A 16,167-nucleotide genomic window follows, 5' to 3' on the forward strand; every position below is an offset into this window, starting at 1 on the left:
TATTTAACACAGTAAACTGAAGCTCTATTCTACACCAAAGTATTTTATCACTTTTTAGTATTTGTGTTTGCTATCTGCAGCTGCTGTCCAGTTTCTGCTAAATGTGGCAATTATATCAGCACGACTGCTCTATTTTTCTGCTGAAGAAATACCGCTGGCACACCTGGTGAGAGGCAGCGAGCCACCCACCTTGCTGTATTTGCCTATGGCCAGACTAGTGAGGTCACACAGCAAACTGCACAGGTGTTCCTCAAACAGACTGGTATCGGTCAAGTTCTCTCCCGTCAGGTTCACAAACTGGTGGGCGTACACCACCTGGCCTGCAGAGAAGAACGAGGGAAATCACAAAAAGCCTGTTTCCACCATAATGACTCAATATTATACACACAATCCCTGTCTCACATTTCAATATCTTCATTTCCCATCCTGTCGTACTCTGATATAGACACATTACCTTGCATCTTGTGACCAAGCAGGTGAAGGATCTCCAAGACAGACCAGTGGACGTCGAGATGAAGGTGCAGCAAATGCCAGGAGGGAGAAAAAATCTGTGGGAGGAAGGCCAAAAAAAATTTAAAAAAATGTTCAGTGTCAACAGGATAAAAATATGCAGGATGGTGGAAGTTGTGCCAAAACTGTGGTCATTAAAGTCATTCCTCAGTTGATATTTGCTTTGTAAACCATACGTTTAGTGATTTCATCCACACTTTTTGCTGCACTTCCAAAGCGCCATCTTATTTACATTAACACATATTGAGTATTACGTCTGTGCTAGAGTCCAATCCACTAGACAATGCGGTACCTTTCCCCGATTCTGCATGGTGAAGGCACTTTGAACATTAGCAGGCAGGTCTTTGAGTCGTCCTACGAGGAGAGTGATGCCAAACAGCTCCTCCAGAAGAGCAGAGGGGAACTGAGCCTCCAGCTCCTCGTAAGGGTGCGAGTGACCTGCATCCAGGGACGTGGAGGGCTGGACATATCTGAACACACACAAGACATGCACATTTAAATAAACACAAACAAATAGCAGTCAAAGCTGGGGGATACCTGATGCCACTATTATACATGGAAACAAATGTTTATGAGCGTGGACATTAAATATGTTGAATTACCTGTGCACGAAGACTTTGACATACTGAAGGAAGGACACGCACTGCTGTCGAAGGTCTTCTGCTTCATAGTGGAGGTTCCCTGCTTGACCTAAGACACAAAAGCGATGTTGTAGGGAGTACTGATAACATGTTCGCTGTATCAAATATCAGACATAACTCAACCACTAGTGTGACCTCAGTGAACTTTACGGTAAATTAAGTAGTTCAAACACACTATTGTACAATATATTTGCATACAAGAAAACACACTCAAAACTTCAGTCTCATTTGATGATGGTACAATACTGCAGTTCTTAAAATATACACTTTTTTTTTATAAGGGGTAAAATATAGAATAGTATCCCTTTAAGTAGGGCTGGGCAATATGGACAAAATCAGATATCACAATATGTTTGACCAAAGACTTCAATATTAATATTTTGGTGATTGTTGGGATGACTATTAGTGCTTTCACACAATATGTATATAGTAAGATTGCTGATAAATAATCATCAGTAATGTGGATATAATGACTAAGTGGGTAAACGCAAATAGTAGAACAGCTCAAACAGTCTGGTGAGTTCAGACAATTACATCACTTTATGGTAATGCAGTCATTAAAACCAGGAGAAGACAGAAGTTACGCCATATCACAGTAATACAAAATCCAAATCCAAGGCCACATTTAGTCATATACAGTAATATTAATATATTAATATCGATATATGGTAATTCTAAAACACATTTTTAACAACTTAGTATAGAAAACACTTCAGCTGACTTAAACTTCTGTCAGTACTTGTAGTTTACGTGACACTTGTTGTTTTAAGCAGTTACTGGCATGAACTAAAACACTGTTAGCTGGACTGTGAATTGCATGCAAACGCAGACTTACCAAAGTCGTGTAAGCTGGACGGGATCAAGGTCTCCAACTTGTAAACCTTTTGCCTGAAACATAACAAACAGCAAATAATGGATGTGAATAAAGTGTTGCGAACATTTTTCAAGCCACAAAAGGCATAAAAGAAGAATCTCTCTAGGAATGATTCAATTTGGAAACCTTTGGTGCAATGGAAAAGTGCTTGCAGATTAAGGTGGTGGTAGCACATGTTGACACCAACAGATTTTTCTAATGCATACTTAACTGAGATCTGTTTTGCACCTTGACTTACCTGAACAGTCCAAAGAGTAGTTTTGTAGATTCCACCAGTGCCGTCTCTGTAACCCAGGGGAAGCCAAAGATGTCCACCGTGTCTGCCTCATACTCTGCAGGAGCCGGATCAAGACGCAACAGCAGCCTACGGAGTGGATATATTGACTACTGAGACTTTACCTGTATTTACTGTTTTGAGTAAGTGAGACTTTTGCTGTCACGCCGTTAGCATGAAGGTGACTGCAATTTAATTTGTGGTGCTAAAAACCCCAAATCTAATCTTCGAATAAAACATATCAACATCAATATTTGTTTCCAAAATAAATGACCCCGGTAATGTTTTTTTTTAGGCCGTGAAAACTGTTGACCTCAGAGTGAGGAAATATGGTAACAGTGAACTGACAAACATTGACTGTACCGTTTCAGGGAGCCTCTTGCAGTGTACCCCTCTGTGGAAAGAGCTCCGGTGGCGTCATCTTTGACTTCGGAGCAGCAGAAGCACGGTGGTTGGGCTGGAGTCAGATCACATAAACTGTCTGCTGCAAAGGGGGAAACTGGTGGGGTGAGGGACTGGCTCAAGTCATCTGCCATGCTGTCAGTGCAGAAGCAGGATCACCTGACAAAAAAAAAAGAAGCACAGAGCAGAGACATTATAAGATTTTGACAAAACTGAGGTCATATGTTGCAGTAAGTTCAGACAAAAATAACACTCATTCACACATTGTATTGAGATGATGTGCCATTTAAAAGCAGATTAAATGTAAGCATATTCCACATTTAAAGCAGCATAACTATTTTATAGACATATATACACACTATATATACTATACAGCTTAGGTATTGCAACAGATGCAGGGCATTACAATATAATACACAAAACAAGATTGCACTTCAGAACTGTGTACCCCTGAGTATTGTGCTAAAACAAACATAAGCAACACATTGTTTAGAGGACAGTTACGTACTTAAAGGAACTTAAGAGATGTCATGTGAACAGACTTGTATGAACTGGTGTGGCATTTTAATGTTCACTTAAATAACACGGCCGGCTAACAAGAAAGCACTTCACAGGGCAGCTTACTGGACACGAGTGTCTGTGAAGAAATATTCCGCTACAACGTCTGACGGCGTGTTTACGTGTTTGTCTGTAAATAAGTCAACATCATGACTATGTTCGCGTTACCTCGGCTAACTTTACGGCAGTAACGTTATGTCGCATGCACAGTCAGCACTCCTGTAGAGAAATCGGAGCTTTTCTAACAGGGGAACGAACACACTGTATCATCTCGTGAACCGTGAACCAATTGAAATATAGACCAACCTTGTATTTCAGCTTCTCATGCGGTGTAATATCGTGTAAATGTGTCGCAAAGCGTGACGACCGCCCAGCTGTTACAGCTCCATTGTTTTGGATCGAGAGGCTCTCCCGCGCGTTCAGTCCACGCACGCGCACTCCCGCCCCGCGGCCGCTGATTGGTCCGAAGTTTCACAGTGGGCGTGGCCCAGTCCCACGAGCGCCGCGGAACAAGAGGTCTCCCTGCTCAGCACTTCCGCCGTCGCGTTGTTTCTCCAGTAAAAGTTTGTTCCAGTTGTGTGTTTTCTTCGTTGTCTCATTGTCGTTCCAGCTTCTTCATTTAACAGGTGTATAAAAGAGCAAATTGAATTTCTACTGTATGCCACCGACAGCGCCGAGCTCCCTCATGTAATTAAAAGTAGTTTAATTTGCCCAAAATGCCAACGGTGTTTGTTGACACACACGGACTTAACACAAAATATGTTAAATATCGGCCTCATTATCATTAAAACATATTTTAGCATACATATGTGTTGCTAATAAAAAGCTCGGAGCCACAGCACCTGTTCCTTGCCATGGCTTCTGTTATGGGCTATTGTCAAGTCACCTGCCCCCCCTCGGTCTCCCTGCAGGGGGTCCCGCCCAAATTAATACAAAATAATGCAGCGTTTTAAGTAGAATTTTAACCACGCTAACCCTAATTTCCATATGCAGATCTGTCTCTCCCAACAGTCCCTCTCGCCATCACACCATTTCTTGCATCCTAATGCATTCTCACATCTTTACTAAATCCCCCCCATTCCGCCACACGCCGTGGATGTGCTCGTTTTGTCGACTTACAAATCGTTAATTCTGCACGTTTGACTCGTCCGGAGAGGAGATGCACGACAGATGCGGCGTTTTGCATGGTTCAATGTGCATCTTTTATTACCAGGAGTCGGCGGAGACAGTAAAAATGGACACGTCGGGAAATTTGTTTTTCCTTGACGATGCATCGACCCCCCCCTCTCTGCTTTGAACAGGAGGCAGTCCGTCTGTGTGAAGCCTCAGTCGCCTGGATGGGAAAGGTAAATGCTTTTCTTTCTGCTCCGACGCTACAAACCCATTCTCTCCTTTCAAGGCGCTGTGCATGGAGGGAGTGAGATTTGAACCGGCAACACCCCCCCGTACCCTCCCATCCCCTCCCCTCCTCTCTCCCTCACATGTAGCCTCGGTTCCGGGCTTTGATGCACTGGACCAGGTTGGATTTTGTTGTCTGGGAAATTGCACCACAATTCAAGACTTTGGGGTTTACAATGTAATGACTGCAAACTTGATTCACATCCAGTTCTAGATGCACTTAATAATCCGCATCATCCTCACTTAATAGCAGCAAAGTATGAAAGGATGTGATACCTTATAATGGATGCAGTGGGACTGTGTTATGTTAAGGTGATAACCTGGTGTACTTTCAGCCTTATGAGGCTTCCAGATAGACTTCATGAACTCTGTGTAACGGAGCGAATACTGTAGCCAACATATGTTTAACTGCTGACAGGCTGCTACAGAGGCAACATCTGCTGAAATGTTTCCTCTCTGTAAAATGAAATAATGGTCATAGCCATGCACCACCACAGGTGTTTCCTATTTCTGAAGATATCCCCTTTTGTCATTATTATATATTTTAACTTGGGAAAGTAGGAAAATCCCACCTGTAACTAACATCATAAGTGATTGCTGTGTAACATTTATAATTGCCCCAGTAAACCGTGCTAGTAAACAAGCATGCACACCACCAGGCTCAGCTAATTGGAATACAGCCATCATCAATATTTACAGTTCTACACCTGTGCTTTGTGTAGTGCCCCAAAACTGACGAGAAGTAGTAAAAGGCAAGCAAATATAAATACAGACATGGGTAAGTACTACAGTTTGTTTTCTGATTGACACAACTTTTAATAGATACATGTAAAGCTTCATGCTTTATATTTTAGCCAAGAAACATTTTTGATTATATATAATAAAGTATACTTTCCAGTTCTCCAATATCTTCTCTTCACTGGCTCGCTGTGAAATCCAGAATATAATTTGAAATCCTTCTCCTTACTCATAAAACCCTTAATGACTAAGCTCCATCACATCCTAAAGACCTCATAGTACCATATTATCCTTATAGAACACTTTGCTCTCACAGTGCAGGTTTACTTGTGGTCTCTAGAGTTTCCAAAAGTAGAATGGAAGTCAAGCCTTTAGCTGTCAGGCTTCTCTCCTGTGGAACGAGCCCCCAGTTTTTTTTTTTTTTTTTTTTTTGGAAGGCTGACACCCTCTCTACTTTTAAGATTAGGTTTAAGACTTTCCTCTCGGATGAAGCTTATAGTCAGGGCTGGTTTGGGTGACCCTGAAGCAACCCCTGGTTATTCTGTCATGGGCCTTGGTTACTCCTTTTTTCGACATTGATATTTTACTGTGGGGTTTTCATTATTTTGTTTGATTTTGGTATGTTTTCTGTAATTGTAAAGTGTTTTGGGACCACTGTCCATGGTGATTTTACACTTTAAAATGAATACAATAGAAAATTACATGATATGAGATGGCTTTGTTTAGCAACTATGGCCACCTACTAAACCAGTTGAGCACCAACCTTTCCACCTAGTTGCAGTGTATGTGATTTTCCTCATAAAACAACGCTAGCCACTGCAGGGGGAGTTTCTTTTACTGATTAGTGGTAAAGCCACTCTATATATTCACAGTCACAAATATGTTAAAGCGCCTGTCTTGTTCACATTGATATCAGTGGCTGCAGCAAATCCTCACCGGCTCAAAGCACCTTAACTGTCCGACCCTAATAAGTGTATCAAAGCGAAGAGTCATGAAAATGTTAATGGGGCACACAGTCATGATTGGTGGTCTAATCAGTATCAAAGGTGTCTGAGGGTTGTAGTTGATCATTGTGACTAATGTCATCTGAATTTCACTCCCACCCATGACCCAGTGCAAAGCCAGAAGTTATAGCCGCTACAGATCAGCTGCTGGGAGCGGTGTAATGCCTTGCTCAAGGACTCTTTGGTTTGCAGTCTGCTATGATAACCTTGCTGGACACAGGGAAGCAACCAGCCTGACTGTCCGGTACCAAAGGTCTGTTTAATCCACACACAACTCGTAGTGTAAAGATGATAAATGACCATTGTATGGGGTTTAGGTGCCTGACTGTTTCTTGGTCAGGTTCAGTAAGATCATCTAAAACATCCCCATGGTTTAATACCTTTCGCACATACTGTACGTAGCTGTATTGCTGACTATTTGAGAAAGGGCTGATTATTATTTGTTACTGTGCTTATTGTCTTGATTGATGACACAAAGAGAAATTTTTTTTCCGCTGCGGTGAGGCAATTATTTTCTACTTTACTCTATTTTATTGTGGATGTTTTTAAATACGGAGACTTGGCTGCTGTCTTGGCCTCTGTCCTTACAAATTGTCCCCTGAGCAACAATGAAATGGTAATTTACTGTCATTTACTTAAAATAGTCTTGGTGTTAAAGCTTGACCTCAAAGCAGCCATCTAAAAAGTTTGGTTGGAGTAATAATCTGGACATTGTAAAATAATGTTATCACATGACCGGTAGTTTGACCTCTGCAAATCCTGTACAATACAATTTCACCATGAACTCCTCCTCTTTAAGGAGTTTAGTCAGAGGCCTGTAATGACTTTGCATAATGAGTTACATTTTTCTTTCCCATTGGGTCTGCTTTCTAAAAGATCTCTGTATTGTACAGGGGAGAGTGCTAGTCTCTTTTATCTCTGGAAAAAAAAACCTTGTGGCTACAGTTTGATCAATTAAACTCCTGAAAAGACCCCCTCCCTTTCATTCCTCTGCCTGAGAGGAATATAAAGTTATCAGTCTTCCCAAGCGATATGAGGACGGAAATAAGTAGTTTGTCTATAAAAATGTCCAGGTACTTTATCAGCGTCCCAGTAGGCCCCGAGGCCCTGACACTGTTCAATGTGGCTCTCCTGTACTGCGGTCTCATGTACTCCTCTCTTTCCCTTCCTCTCCCGCCTGTCTACTCTGTCTCTGCCCGAGGCCTGCTCCTCGCTGGGTGGGGTGGACGCTGCCGGCCCTGCTGCACCTCGGTGGGATTGACTGGGGCTCCAGCCCCAAGTGAGGTTATCGATTTCAATCAGCGGCTTGGGAGATAGGAGCCGAGTGATGCTGTAGACTTTAAAGAGTGGTCAGCTGCATTGTTTGTTGTTTGGGGGGGAAAATGCTGCAGGAGGAGGCTCTTTACTTTTGACGAGAAGTCAGATAAACACACAAACAGAATTACTTCTCAGAGGAGATATCTTAATCTCCTGGTTTGGAGTTTTACTGTATGTTAGTGGGTGTATTTTGGAAGTAAAGTTGCTGAGAGAGACTCGAAAAATAAAAAGATTTTATACCACAGATGGTACATAATAACAATGATTAGATGTAGGACTGCAACACCTGTCTCAGGGTGAACTTTTTCAACTTATTTAATGAACTGATATTTTGGCGAATATAATGTGAGAAAATAGCTAAAAAGTCCATCAGTATTTCCAGAAATTGACTTATTAAAATGTATTTGTTTTGTGCATTTAACTTTCCAAAACTCAACATGATATTTAGTTGAATATAACAAAAGACTAACTGCAAACAGGAAATTGGCATATTTGACAATTTTGAGAATTTTTTGCGTAAAATATGACTAACAATAAATCATCAATCAAAATAGTTGCTAGTTAATTTTCTGTCACTTGAACAATGTATTAATTAACTAATAGCCTCGGCTATATTTAGACGCTGCCTTTTAGAGTTCAGCAGCTGTTTGTATGTGCAGGAGACATACAGTACATGTGGGAAGCAACTGACTGAATCCAACAGTTTATATAATTGCTTTTCTACATTCAGTATAAACTAACGTATATGAAAACAATTCGGCCAACTTCACGGATCAACAGTAAATGTTCATTACGTAATCTGTGGAAGAGAGTGGGAGTTTCAGCAATTAATATGCTTCAGCGCTGCATTCTTCCATAAATACACTGGCTGTTTAACTTGTCGAGTCGACACTGAGAAGAGTGAGGTGACAACTTTTTGTTCCATCATTGTTCACAGGAAAGTACAAGCATTAAGACGGACCGATAAAGTTCCTGTTTTGCTTAAAGAGGGAAGTTAGTTCACACAGTGAGAGCACTGCAGTTTTTCTGCTCTCAGAAGCATTTGCATCAAGGCCAGGAGATTAAACGTGTGGGTTGGGAACTGGAGAGAGTGCGTCGTCTCGCTCGGGGCCCCTGATGCCAGAGTTCTAGCTTTCATCGCACAGGGTGAAATATTTCTCCTGGACGTTTCACTCTGTGTGGCTACAGGTGGGTGGTTAACATGCTGTAGGTGGCAGCCACAGTGGATTTCATGCAAAAGTACAGAGGAGGTGGCTGTGGGCAAATTGTTTCACAATTGCCAATGTTCAATACTCTGCACAGAGATGCTGAATCCCACACTCTATAAAGTCATTTGTGTAGTTAGATGGTATTTCAAGTGTTATGGTAATAATCAAAACCGTAGGTGTTTGTGTTTTTCTATTATAGGTATATGTAATGTCAATGAAAAAGAACCAATGAAGAGCAAAGGTATCCTGTGGGATACTGAATACTGTTGCTTATCAGTTGACTAAAAGGAAAATGATGTCTGACGTGAAGAGTGGAAACAATTTGTTAGAATTTTGTTTGTTGGAATTACAGAGAATATATCATTTCCAGCAGAAATGATAAATGATTGGCTTCCCTGATATAACACTTCTCTTTTTGATAATCTGATTATTTTGGGGTTTTAGACTGTGGGTTGAATGAAATATGAATATGTTACAATTTGAATATATTATATTAAACTGGTTTTTTTTTGGTGTTGACTTTCCTCACATTTTATATACAAACAGTGAATTATTAAGGCAAGTAAACAGCAGATTAAGTGATAGTGAATCTTGTAGTACAATGCCACACTTCCTCCTAAATACAGACTTGAAACATCATTATTAATGCAGCAGTGTGGGCTGATACGGACATAGTTTTCTGAGACATACCTAATTTACATGAATACATTTAGTAAATGCATTTAGAAACCCGGACGATTAATTTCTCCTTAATCTCCCTGTTACAGGCTCCATGTTCAACGTATTTGTGCTGTTGTTTGGCTGCCTGCTGCAGAGGAAACTAGTGACCACAGAGGGGCATCGTGGGACCAACCGCCATGTCTTCTACGCAGTGCAAATGGATGGAGGCACCAGAGCTGCCCGATCGCTGGCCGAGCAGCACGGACTGGAGTTCATACAGCGGGTCAGTGCATGTTTAAAACCACTGTTATTACCTCCACCTATGGGCCCGCAATTTACATTTTCAACATCCGGTTACTGAGGGCTTTTTCTTTATTTTAGTTTTTTTTCCCCAAGAGCTGCCAAAGTGCTGACTTCTATTTCCTATTTGAGGGATATCTGACTTTCATCAAATTACAGCAGCATTTCTGAATATTTCATATCTGATCAAAGACACGTAGAGTAGGCTGTTCACACACACACACACACACACACACACATATACACACATATATATATATATATATGTGTGTGTGTGTGTCTTTTTGGGAGCATGTCAGGCTTTTCAAATACACACACACACACACACACACACACACACACACACACACACACACACACACACACACACACACACACACACACACACACACACACACACACACACACACACACACACACACACACACACACACACACCTCTGTCTAGCCTGTGAGAAACTCCTATATGTGGACAGGCTGCAGTTGCATGTCTTTGGAGATGATTGGTTCTTTACCTATTTGCCCGAGTTTTAATCTGTCATGCTGAAATCTTTCCATTTGTCAGAGGACTAGATGTGATTTATCCACATCAATACTTTAAAGGTTACTTTGGTTGTTGAGTCTGAAAGTATGTCAGCTCTCCTCAAAAAAATGTCCACGACTTCACTATGAAATGAGGGCTTGGAGCAGGTCTTGGTTAGGTGCAATACAGAAGTTCTACTTTTTTGCAAGAGTGAGTTCAAAGAGGGGGTTCGAGGGTATAAGAGATTTTGAAATGAACTTCATCTGATTCTCTTGACTGCGAATCTTCATGAAAGATTCACTGTCAGAAAGATTTAAAAGGTAAGAGCCCTTATGAATTGAAATCCATTCTTGCTGTGCTCTGTTATAGTCAGGATTTTAAAGGGGATTCTTTTATTTAATTTCTCCTTTTTGAATGTAAAGACTGTCTAATCAACCCAGATCTTTTGGTTAAAATGTACAATATCATTAAAAACATAGTGTAAGCAATCGATTGTGCAGTTTTCAGATGGTAAAGCACCCAGATACTCTAACTGTCTGATGATCCATAAAATGCATTAAATGACATATGGACTGTTACATTTGAATGAATTAAATCAAGATGCGAATAGATTTCATGAATTTGAATCCTGAATTTTTTTTATTAAAAAAAATAAATTGTTTAGTTCCCTAGTTAATGGAATTTAATAGATGGCAACATACAGGTGAAAAATCTGGAAAAAATATTGCATCATACTAACAGACTCCAATAATCCCCCATAAAAAGGTGTTAGTTGCAGTTTATTTGTTCACAGTGTCCATTCATTTTGTAATTTGAAGTTATTGATAAGTGCTACTGGTTGGTGCTTGTGTGTGCGTTTTGACATTATTGATAGCAGTTAGCGGGAGTGTCCGCTGGCCTGGTGTGAGGCTGTGTGCAGAACTGGCTCTGGGGAATGTGGACGCGAGCTCATTTCAACCTTGGCCCTGCTGCCTGTGCTGCTGTTGCCGCCGCCTGGATCATGAATAAAACATCTCTTTGACCTTTATCAGGAGCGTATTGGACAGTCCACCCCCGTCTCTGTCTTCCTCTGCCTGTCTCGCTCTCGCTCATTGTCCCTCATGCACACAAACACCTCTCCTTTTTCCCTGTTGTTGTTTTCTGCTCGTTTATACATTAATGATCATCCCTCCATGCAGTCATCACTTATAATGACCAAAACAATAGCAAATATGTTTGTCCTTACACCTAAACTTCACTGTATTTATGCATACACACAGTGCAATAAAACATATTTGCAATACATTTAGTTTTTATTCTGGTTCGACATATGTGAGAGGTTGCATCAATATTGTAGAAATCAGTGATGAGATGTTGTGGTGTAATCCTTTAGTAGCCCATTGTCAAGTATTTACACTAAGTGTGTGTTTGTGTTGATAAGGTGTCCACACCCAGAGAAGAGCCTCAGACAACCCCCACTTTCATGATCCCCCCCAGGTCCAATCTGCTGACTGGCTTCTTTTACCTGTCTGTCGCCAGAGGCTGATGCTAAATGTCACTGACACTAAATCGCCTTTGTTAAGTCAAACCTATTTTAATTGTGCCACTTGTGATTTGCGCCTCGCGTGCAGCAAATATCGCGTATCAAGAAGGAGCAGAGGCGTCACAATTTTCTGTGATATATATATATATATATATACTTTTTTTTTTTTTAAACATTGAAGTGGAATGAAAAGTCTGACAAGCCCAACATCAGCTTGGGAGGATTGTGATGTCTGCTGGCATTCCGGCGGTAATGCCGCATGAGTGGAATGGGAATCAAATGTCTCCATGCTGGCACTCAACATATTGTTGGTCTCTTTGATTTAGTGTACATCATCCAGGAAAATGTCATCGCGTCTCTCCATTGTGCAGACTTGACATATCCATTTTGCAACTGTAAAATACAAAGAAAAACAGAGCAAAATACCCGAGATGATGTCTTTATGCCACACGGACAGATTTACTGGGAGGCAGTGCAGTTGCTTTTTGCAGGTGCCTTGCAGACGTAGTTAAGCCTTTCCTGTCAGTCCTCATCATTTAAAAGTGATGGAGTTAATCCATCCTCATTTATCTCCTCTTCCAATCTGCTCATTCAAATTTATTTTTTAAAGATATCTTATAACAATCATTTAAATTAAATGGCAAGTCAACTCATTCCCAATAAGATGAGATGCAATGAAATGTAGCAAAATGTATTTAAATGTGTGGTTTTAAAGACTGTTGTCACACAATGGTGAGTCTCCTCTCCATCCAGTGCTGCGGTGGTGTAATACAATCATTACAAGGCAGAGAGAAAGAGCTGCTCTGAGTAGACAGCCATCACAGGTGCAGGGTTTCACACACGGTGACAGAAAAAAAGAACCCGATCGCGATCTAAAATAGATGATTTTCTGTTTCGCTTTATGTCGGCACAGAACAACGGCACAGCGGCTTGATATTACAAGCTGATAAAGCTCGCAGGCTTACTCACAATACAGCCGACCTAGTTTTAAGTTGCATCACATGATGCTGCATTGTTTACAGGTATTATTTCTTGCTTACTTAAGAGTTTGCAAATCCGATTAAAGACAGATTAGGTGTATGTTTTACATTGCTTTTATTTTAGCTGAGATCACTGCTTTAACAATTAAGTGCCGGTGCAGCCGTGTGTGTGTGTGTGTGTGTGTGCGTGTGCGCGTGCAGGGTTTTTGTCTTGAACCCTGACTTCAGGAAATCCCTGGTCTCCAACCAATGGTGAAAGGCCTCGCAGATTCCCCTTCTCTCCAGTGAGGTGGAATACTGCCGGTAGATTACCATATCATTACCATATCATTAGCATAACATTACTGCAGCACAGCTTGGCTCGCTGTCTGCAGACGTGCTATCAGCTCATCGAGAGATTCAATCCCCAATCCGCTCCATGCCTCCCCCCCACTCCCCCGGCTCCCCCTCTCCTCCCCTCCGTACACTCGAGGTGTGTTTTCCATCTGAGTAAAGCAGATGTAATTGAGGCAGAGCACTGGATTTACTGGCTAAATGAAATCACACAAACGCTTCACGATCAGCCGGGGCCGCTGTCGTACACATTCAGAGAGCTCCTTCTCTGAAACCTCACAGCGCTGCACCCATTTCAGAATTTCTAATATCCTCTCAGAAATAGCCTCAGTCAGATGCTAAGCTATGTCAAGCCTTACTCTGGCTGGATTACTCCAGGCTGTTACATTATGACCAGGTGTGCGTGCGCTGGGCAAAAGGAAAAAGGCCGACCTGCCACCATCTTCTCCCTCGCCCCTTCCTCTCCCTTTTCTGTACCGCAGGGCACCCGGGGGCGCCAAAAGGGACACCCATCCTCTAATGGTTGGGAGCGAGGGCCCATTCCATTAGTCAGGGGGCCCAGAGTTCATCTCTGCTCCTCAGTGCTAGGAGGGCGGAGCAAGCGAAATGGAAGCAGGTGTTGGCCGGGGGCAACACAGAGGGCCACTCTGCACCAGCTGCATTCTGGGAAATGAAGCGTTTTTTTTTTTTTTTTTTTTCCTCCCTCATCTCCTTCTCTGCCTATTTCCATTTCCTCATGCAACAGAAGCACACACCTTGTGCATACTGCATGCACAGCATGTGCGTGCACACACACACACACACACACACACACACACACACACACACACACACACACACACACACACACACACACACACACACACACACACACACACACACACACACACACACACACACACGCCCGACTTCCTATCAACTGCTTTTGTCCCCAATTTCATTCATTCCAGTAAGCTTTTCTCCATTTTCCTTATCTCTTTCTTTCTCTCTCTCAGCCTCACACACTCATTCACTCACTCATTCACTCACACATATCGCCATCTCTTTCATTTTGCGCCCCACCCCTCCCCCCGCTCCCCACCACGTACGCTCCCTCACTCCATCTTCGCACATACCTCACTCTCATTTGTAAATGGAGAGAGGACTTGACTGAGGAATACGTGGGGAAGATGTGGTTTCCCTCCCAGGTGGGAAACTCTGGTGGGGGATGAAGGCAGAGAAGTAAAAGAAGGGGGGGGGGGATGATGCTACCACTCCCTCTCTCTCTCTCTCTCTCTCTCTCTCTCTCTCTCTCTCTCTCTCTCTCTCTCTCTCTCTCTCTCTCTCTCTCTCTCTCTCTCTCTCTCTCTCTCTGGGCTTAGATGATGTATGGCTGCAAAGGCCACATGTTGGCCGTGTGATGGATTAAAGCACTTTGTAGGAAAATTACTGAGAGCGCCTCAGCACATCCGAGTCTAGCCCTTAATAAAACTCTCTTCAATATTGAAATGGAGAGAGAGAGGGGGGGGAATACAGAGAGATAAAGAAGATAAAGGACGATGGTGGACGAGAGCAGGGAGGGGAGCTACGAGCGCGCAAACACACTCGTACACAATGCTCGTGTAGGTAATATGGACTCCAGAGGAATCTTGTGAAATTGCATGTTGTATAATTTTACAAGGTTTTATTTAGAAATAGCTAAAAGAGAAATAACTGAAAGTAGATGGGATTTTCTGAAGTGGTTGTTTATTAGAAGCTTTGTAGATGGATTTTGATGACATGTTTGTCAGTGACTGCTGTTGTTGAGTTTGTTGTCCACTTTAGTTTCTATTATTTCCTCCGCTTACACACAATAAGAAGCTGCGAAAGTAGACAAGAACACAGAAACCAGTTCAGACCTGTGTGATACGACAGCGGACTCATGTTTCATTTCCAAAAAGCAGAAGACTGAGTGTGTTGTGGTCCAAAAATTGTATTGTTTTTTTTCAGTTTGTACAGTTTTTGTGTTGTCACGTTCACATGTTCTGCCTCCAGCAGCTAAAATGTGCAGCAGTTCCACTTCCTGTTGTTATTTGTGATGACAAATTAATCAGGCTTCTTTCTTGGCCTGTCGCTGCATTCCAAGACATGAGTTGTGCCATGGTTTTTATTGCAGATTAACATGATGCCCAGACATATCAAATTTCAGACCAAATTGTTATACAACGGAATAATGTTTCTTTAAAACTGACATTACAATGATAGCTTGTGACCACTAAATCCAAAATAATTGTTATCCTTTAAAAACCCATCGAACCCCATATTTTTCACTTTAAAATGCACTGTATAGAACCCATCACACACCCCCCCCCATTTCCATCACTGTGTTTCCTGCCAATACTGTAACCAACAAGGCTTAACTGCTCACCCCATTTAGCCCCTAGCACCCCCCTCCTCCCTCCCCTCACCCAGCCCTCCTCCCATCTCTCCTTTCTGCTTTTCCATAGTGGAGGCTGCGGAGGCCACAGCCCCTGTAGGGCTGTTAGTGTACACACCAGCTGCTGTTTTCTCCATAGGGTGGACCGCCTCACGTGGCTCTCACACACTGCTTCAATGACTCTTGATGTCTGTGTTTGTTTTTGTTTATCCTTCGTGCGTTTTCATCCCGTCCCTCCCTCCATTTCTGTTTTCCTCTGGTGTTTTTCTGTTTGTCGGTTGGAGGCCGCCAGCAGCAGCAGCGGGGCACGCAGCTCCTGTGGATGCTTCATCACTGTGAAGACTCCAAGTCCAACTCTGCTGAACAGCAACCACACGCCGTCGTACTCTTCAGGCTTGTAGTCATATTTGTGTTTGAAGGGTTCAATGGAGACTGAAGTAGGTAGTATCCAAAAACATGCACCTCAGGTCAGGTTACCTAGTGGCAGCCTGCTGCAGCATCTCCCCCCTGAGAGCCCCCCTGCTGTAGTG

General features: G+C 42.4%; 2 protein-coding genes across 2 annotated transcripts in view; one reads left to right on the forward strand and one right to left on the reverse strand.

The window, feature by feature from the left end:
- mms22l (MMS22-like, DNA repair protein) overlaps positions 1-4,318 on the reverse strand; it is a 19,277-nt gene extending 14,959 nt beyond the window's left edge. Inside the window, exons 1-8 of the mRNA XM_069702108.1 lie at positions 3,566-4,318; positions 2,663-2,860; positions 2,264-2,389; positions 1,987-2,039; positions 1,113-1,200; positions 803-980; positions 455-548; positions 190-320 (exon numbers count right to left, since the gene is read on the reverse strand). Of these exons, the coding sequence (XP_069558209.1) occupies positions 190-320; positions 455-548; positions 803-980; positions 1,113-1,200; positions 1,987-2,039; positions 2,264-2,389; positions 2,663-2,835 (843 nt within the window). The 5' untranslated portion in view covers positions 2,836-2,860; positions 3,566-4,318. The remainder of the gene's footprint in view (positions 1-189; positions 321-454; positions 549-802; positions 981-1,112; positions 1,201-1,986; positions 2,040-2,263; positions 2,390-2,662; positions 2,861-3,565) is intronic.
- A 211-nt stretch (positions 4,319-4,529) lies between these two features.
- The window catches only part of LOC138622960 (furin-like protease kpc-1), a 185,976-nt gene continuing 174,338 nt past the window's right edge, over positions 4,530-16,167 (forward strand). Inside the window, exons 1-2 of the mRNA XM_069702155.1 lie at positions 4,530-4,605; positions 9,692-9,867. Of these exons, the coding sequence (XP_069558256.1) occupies positions 9,697-9,867 (171 nt within the window). The 5' untranslated portion in view covers positions 4,530-4,605; positions 9,692-9,696. The remainder of the gene's footprint in view (positions 4,606-9,691; positions 9,868-16,167) is intronic.

Source organism: Brachyistius frenatus, unplaced genomic scaffold (assembly GCF_029030835.1).
Source record: "Brachyistius frenatus isolate BFR_SWC_R1_liver_20210118 unplaced genomic scaffold, ASM2903083v1 Contig_40, whole genome shotgun sequence".
NCBI classification, from domain to species: Eukaryota; Metazoa; Chordata; class Actinopteri; family Embiotocidae; genus Brachyistius; species Brachyistius frenatus.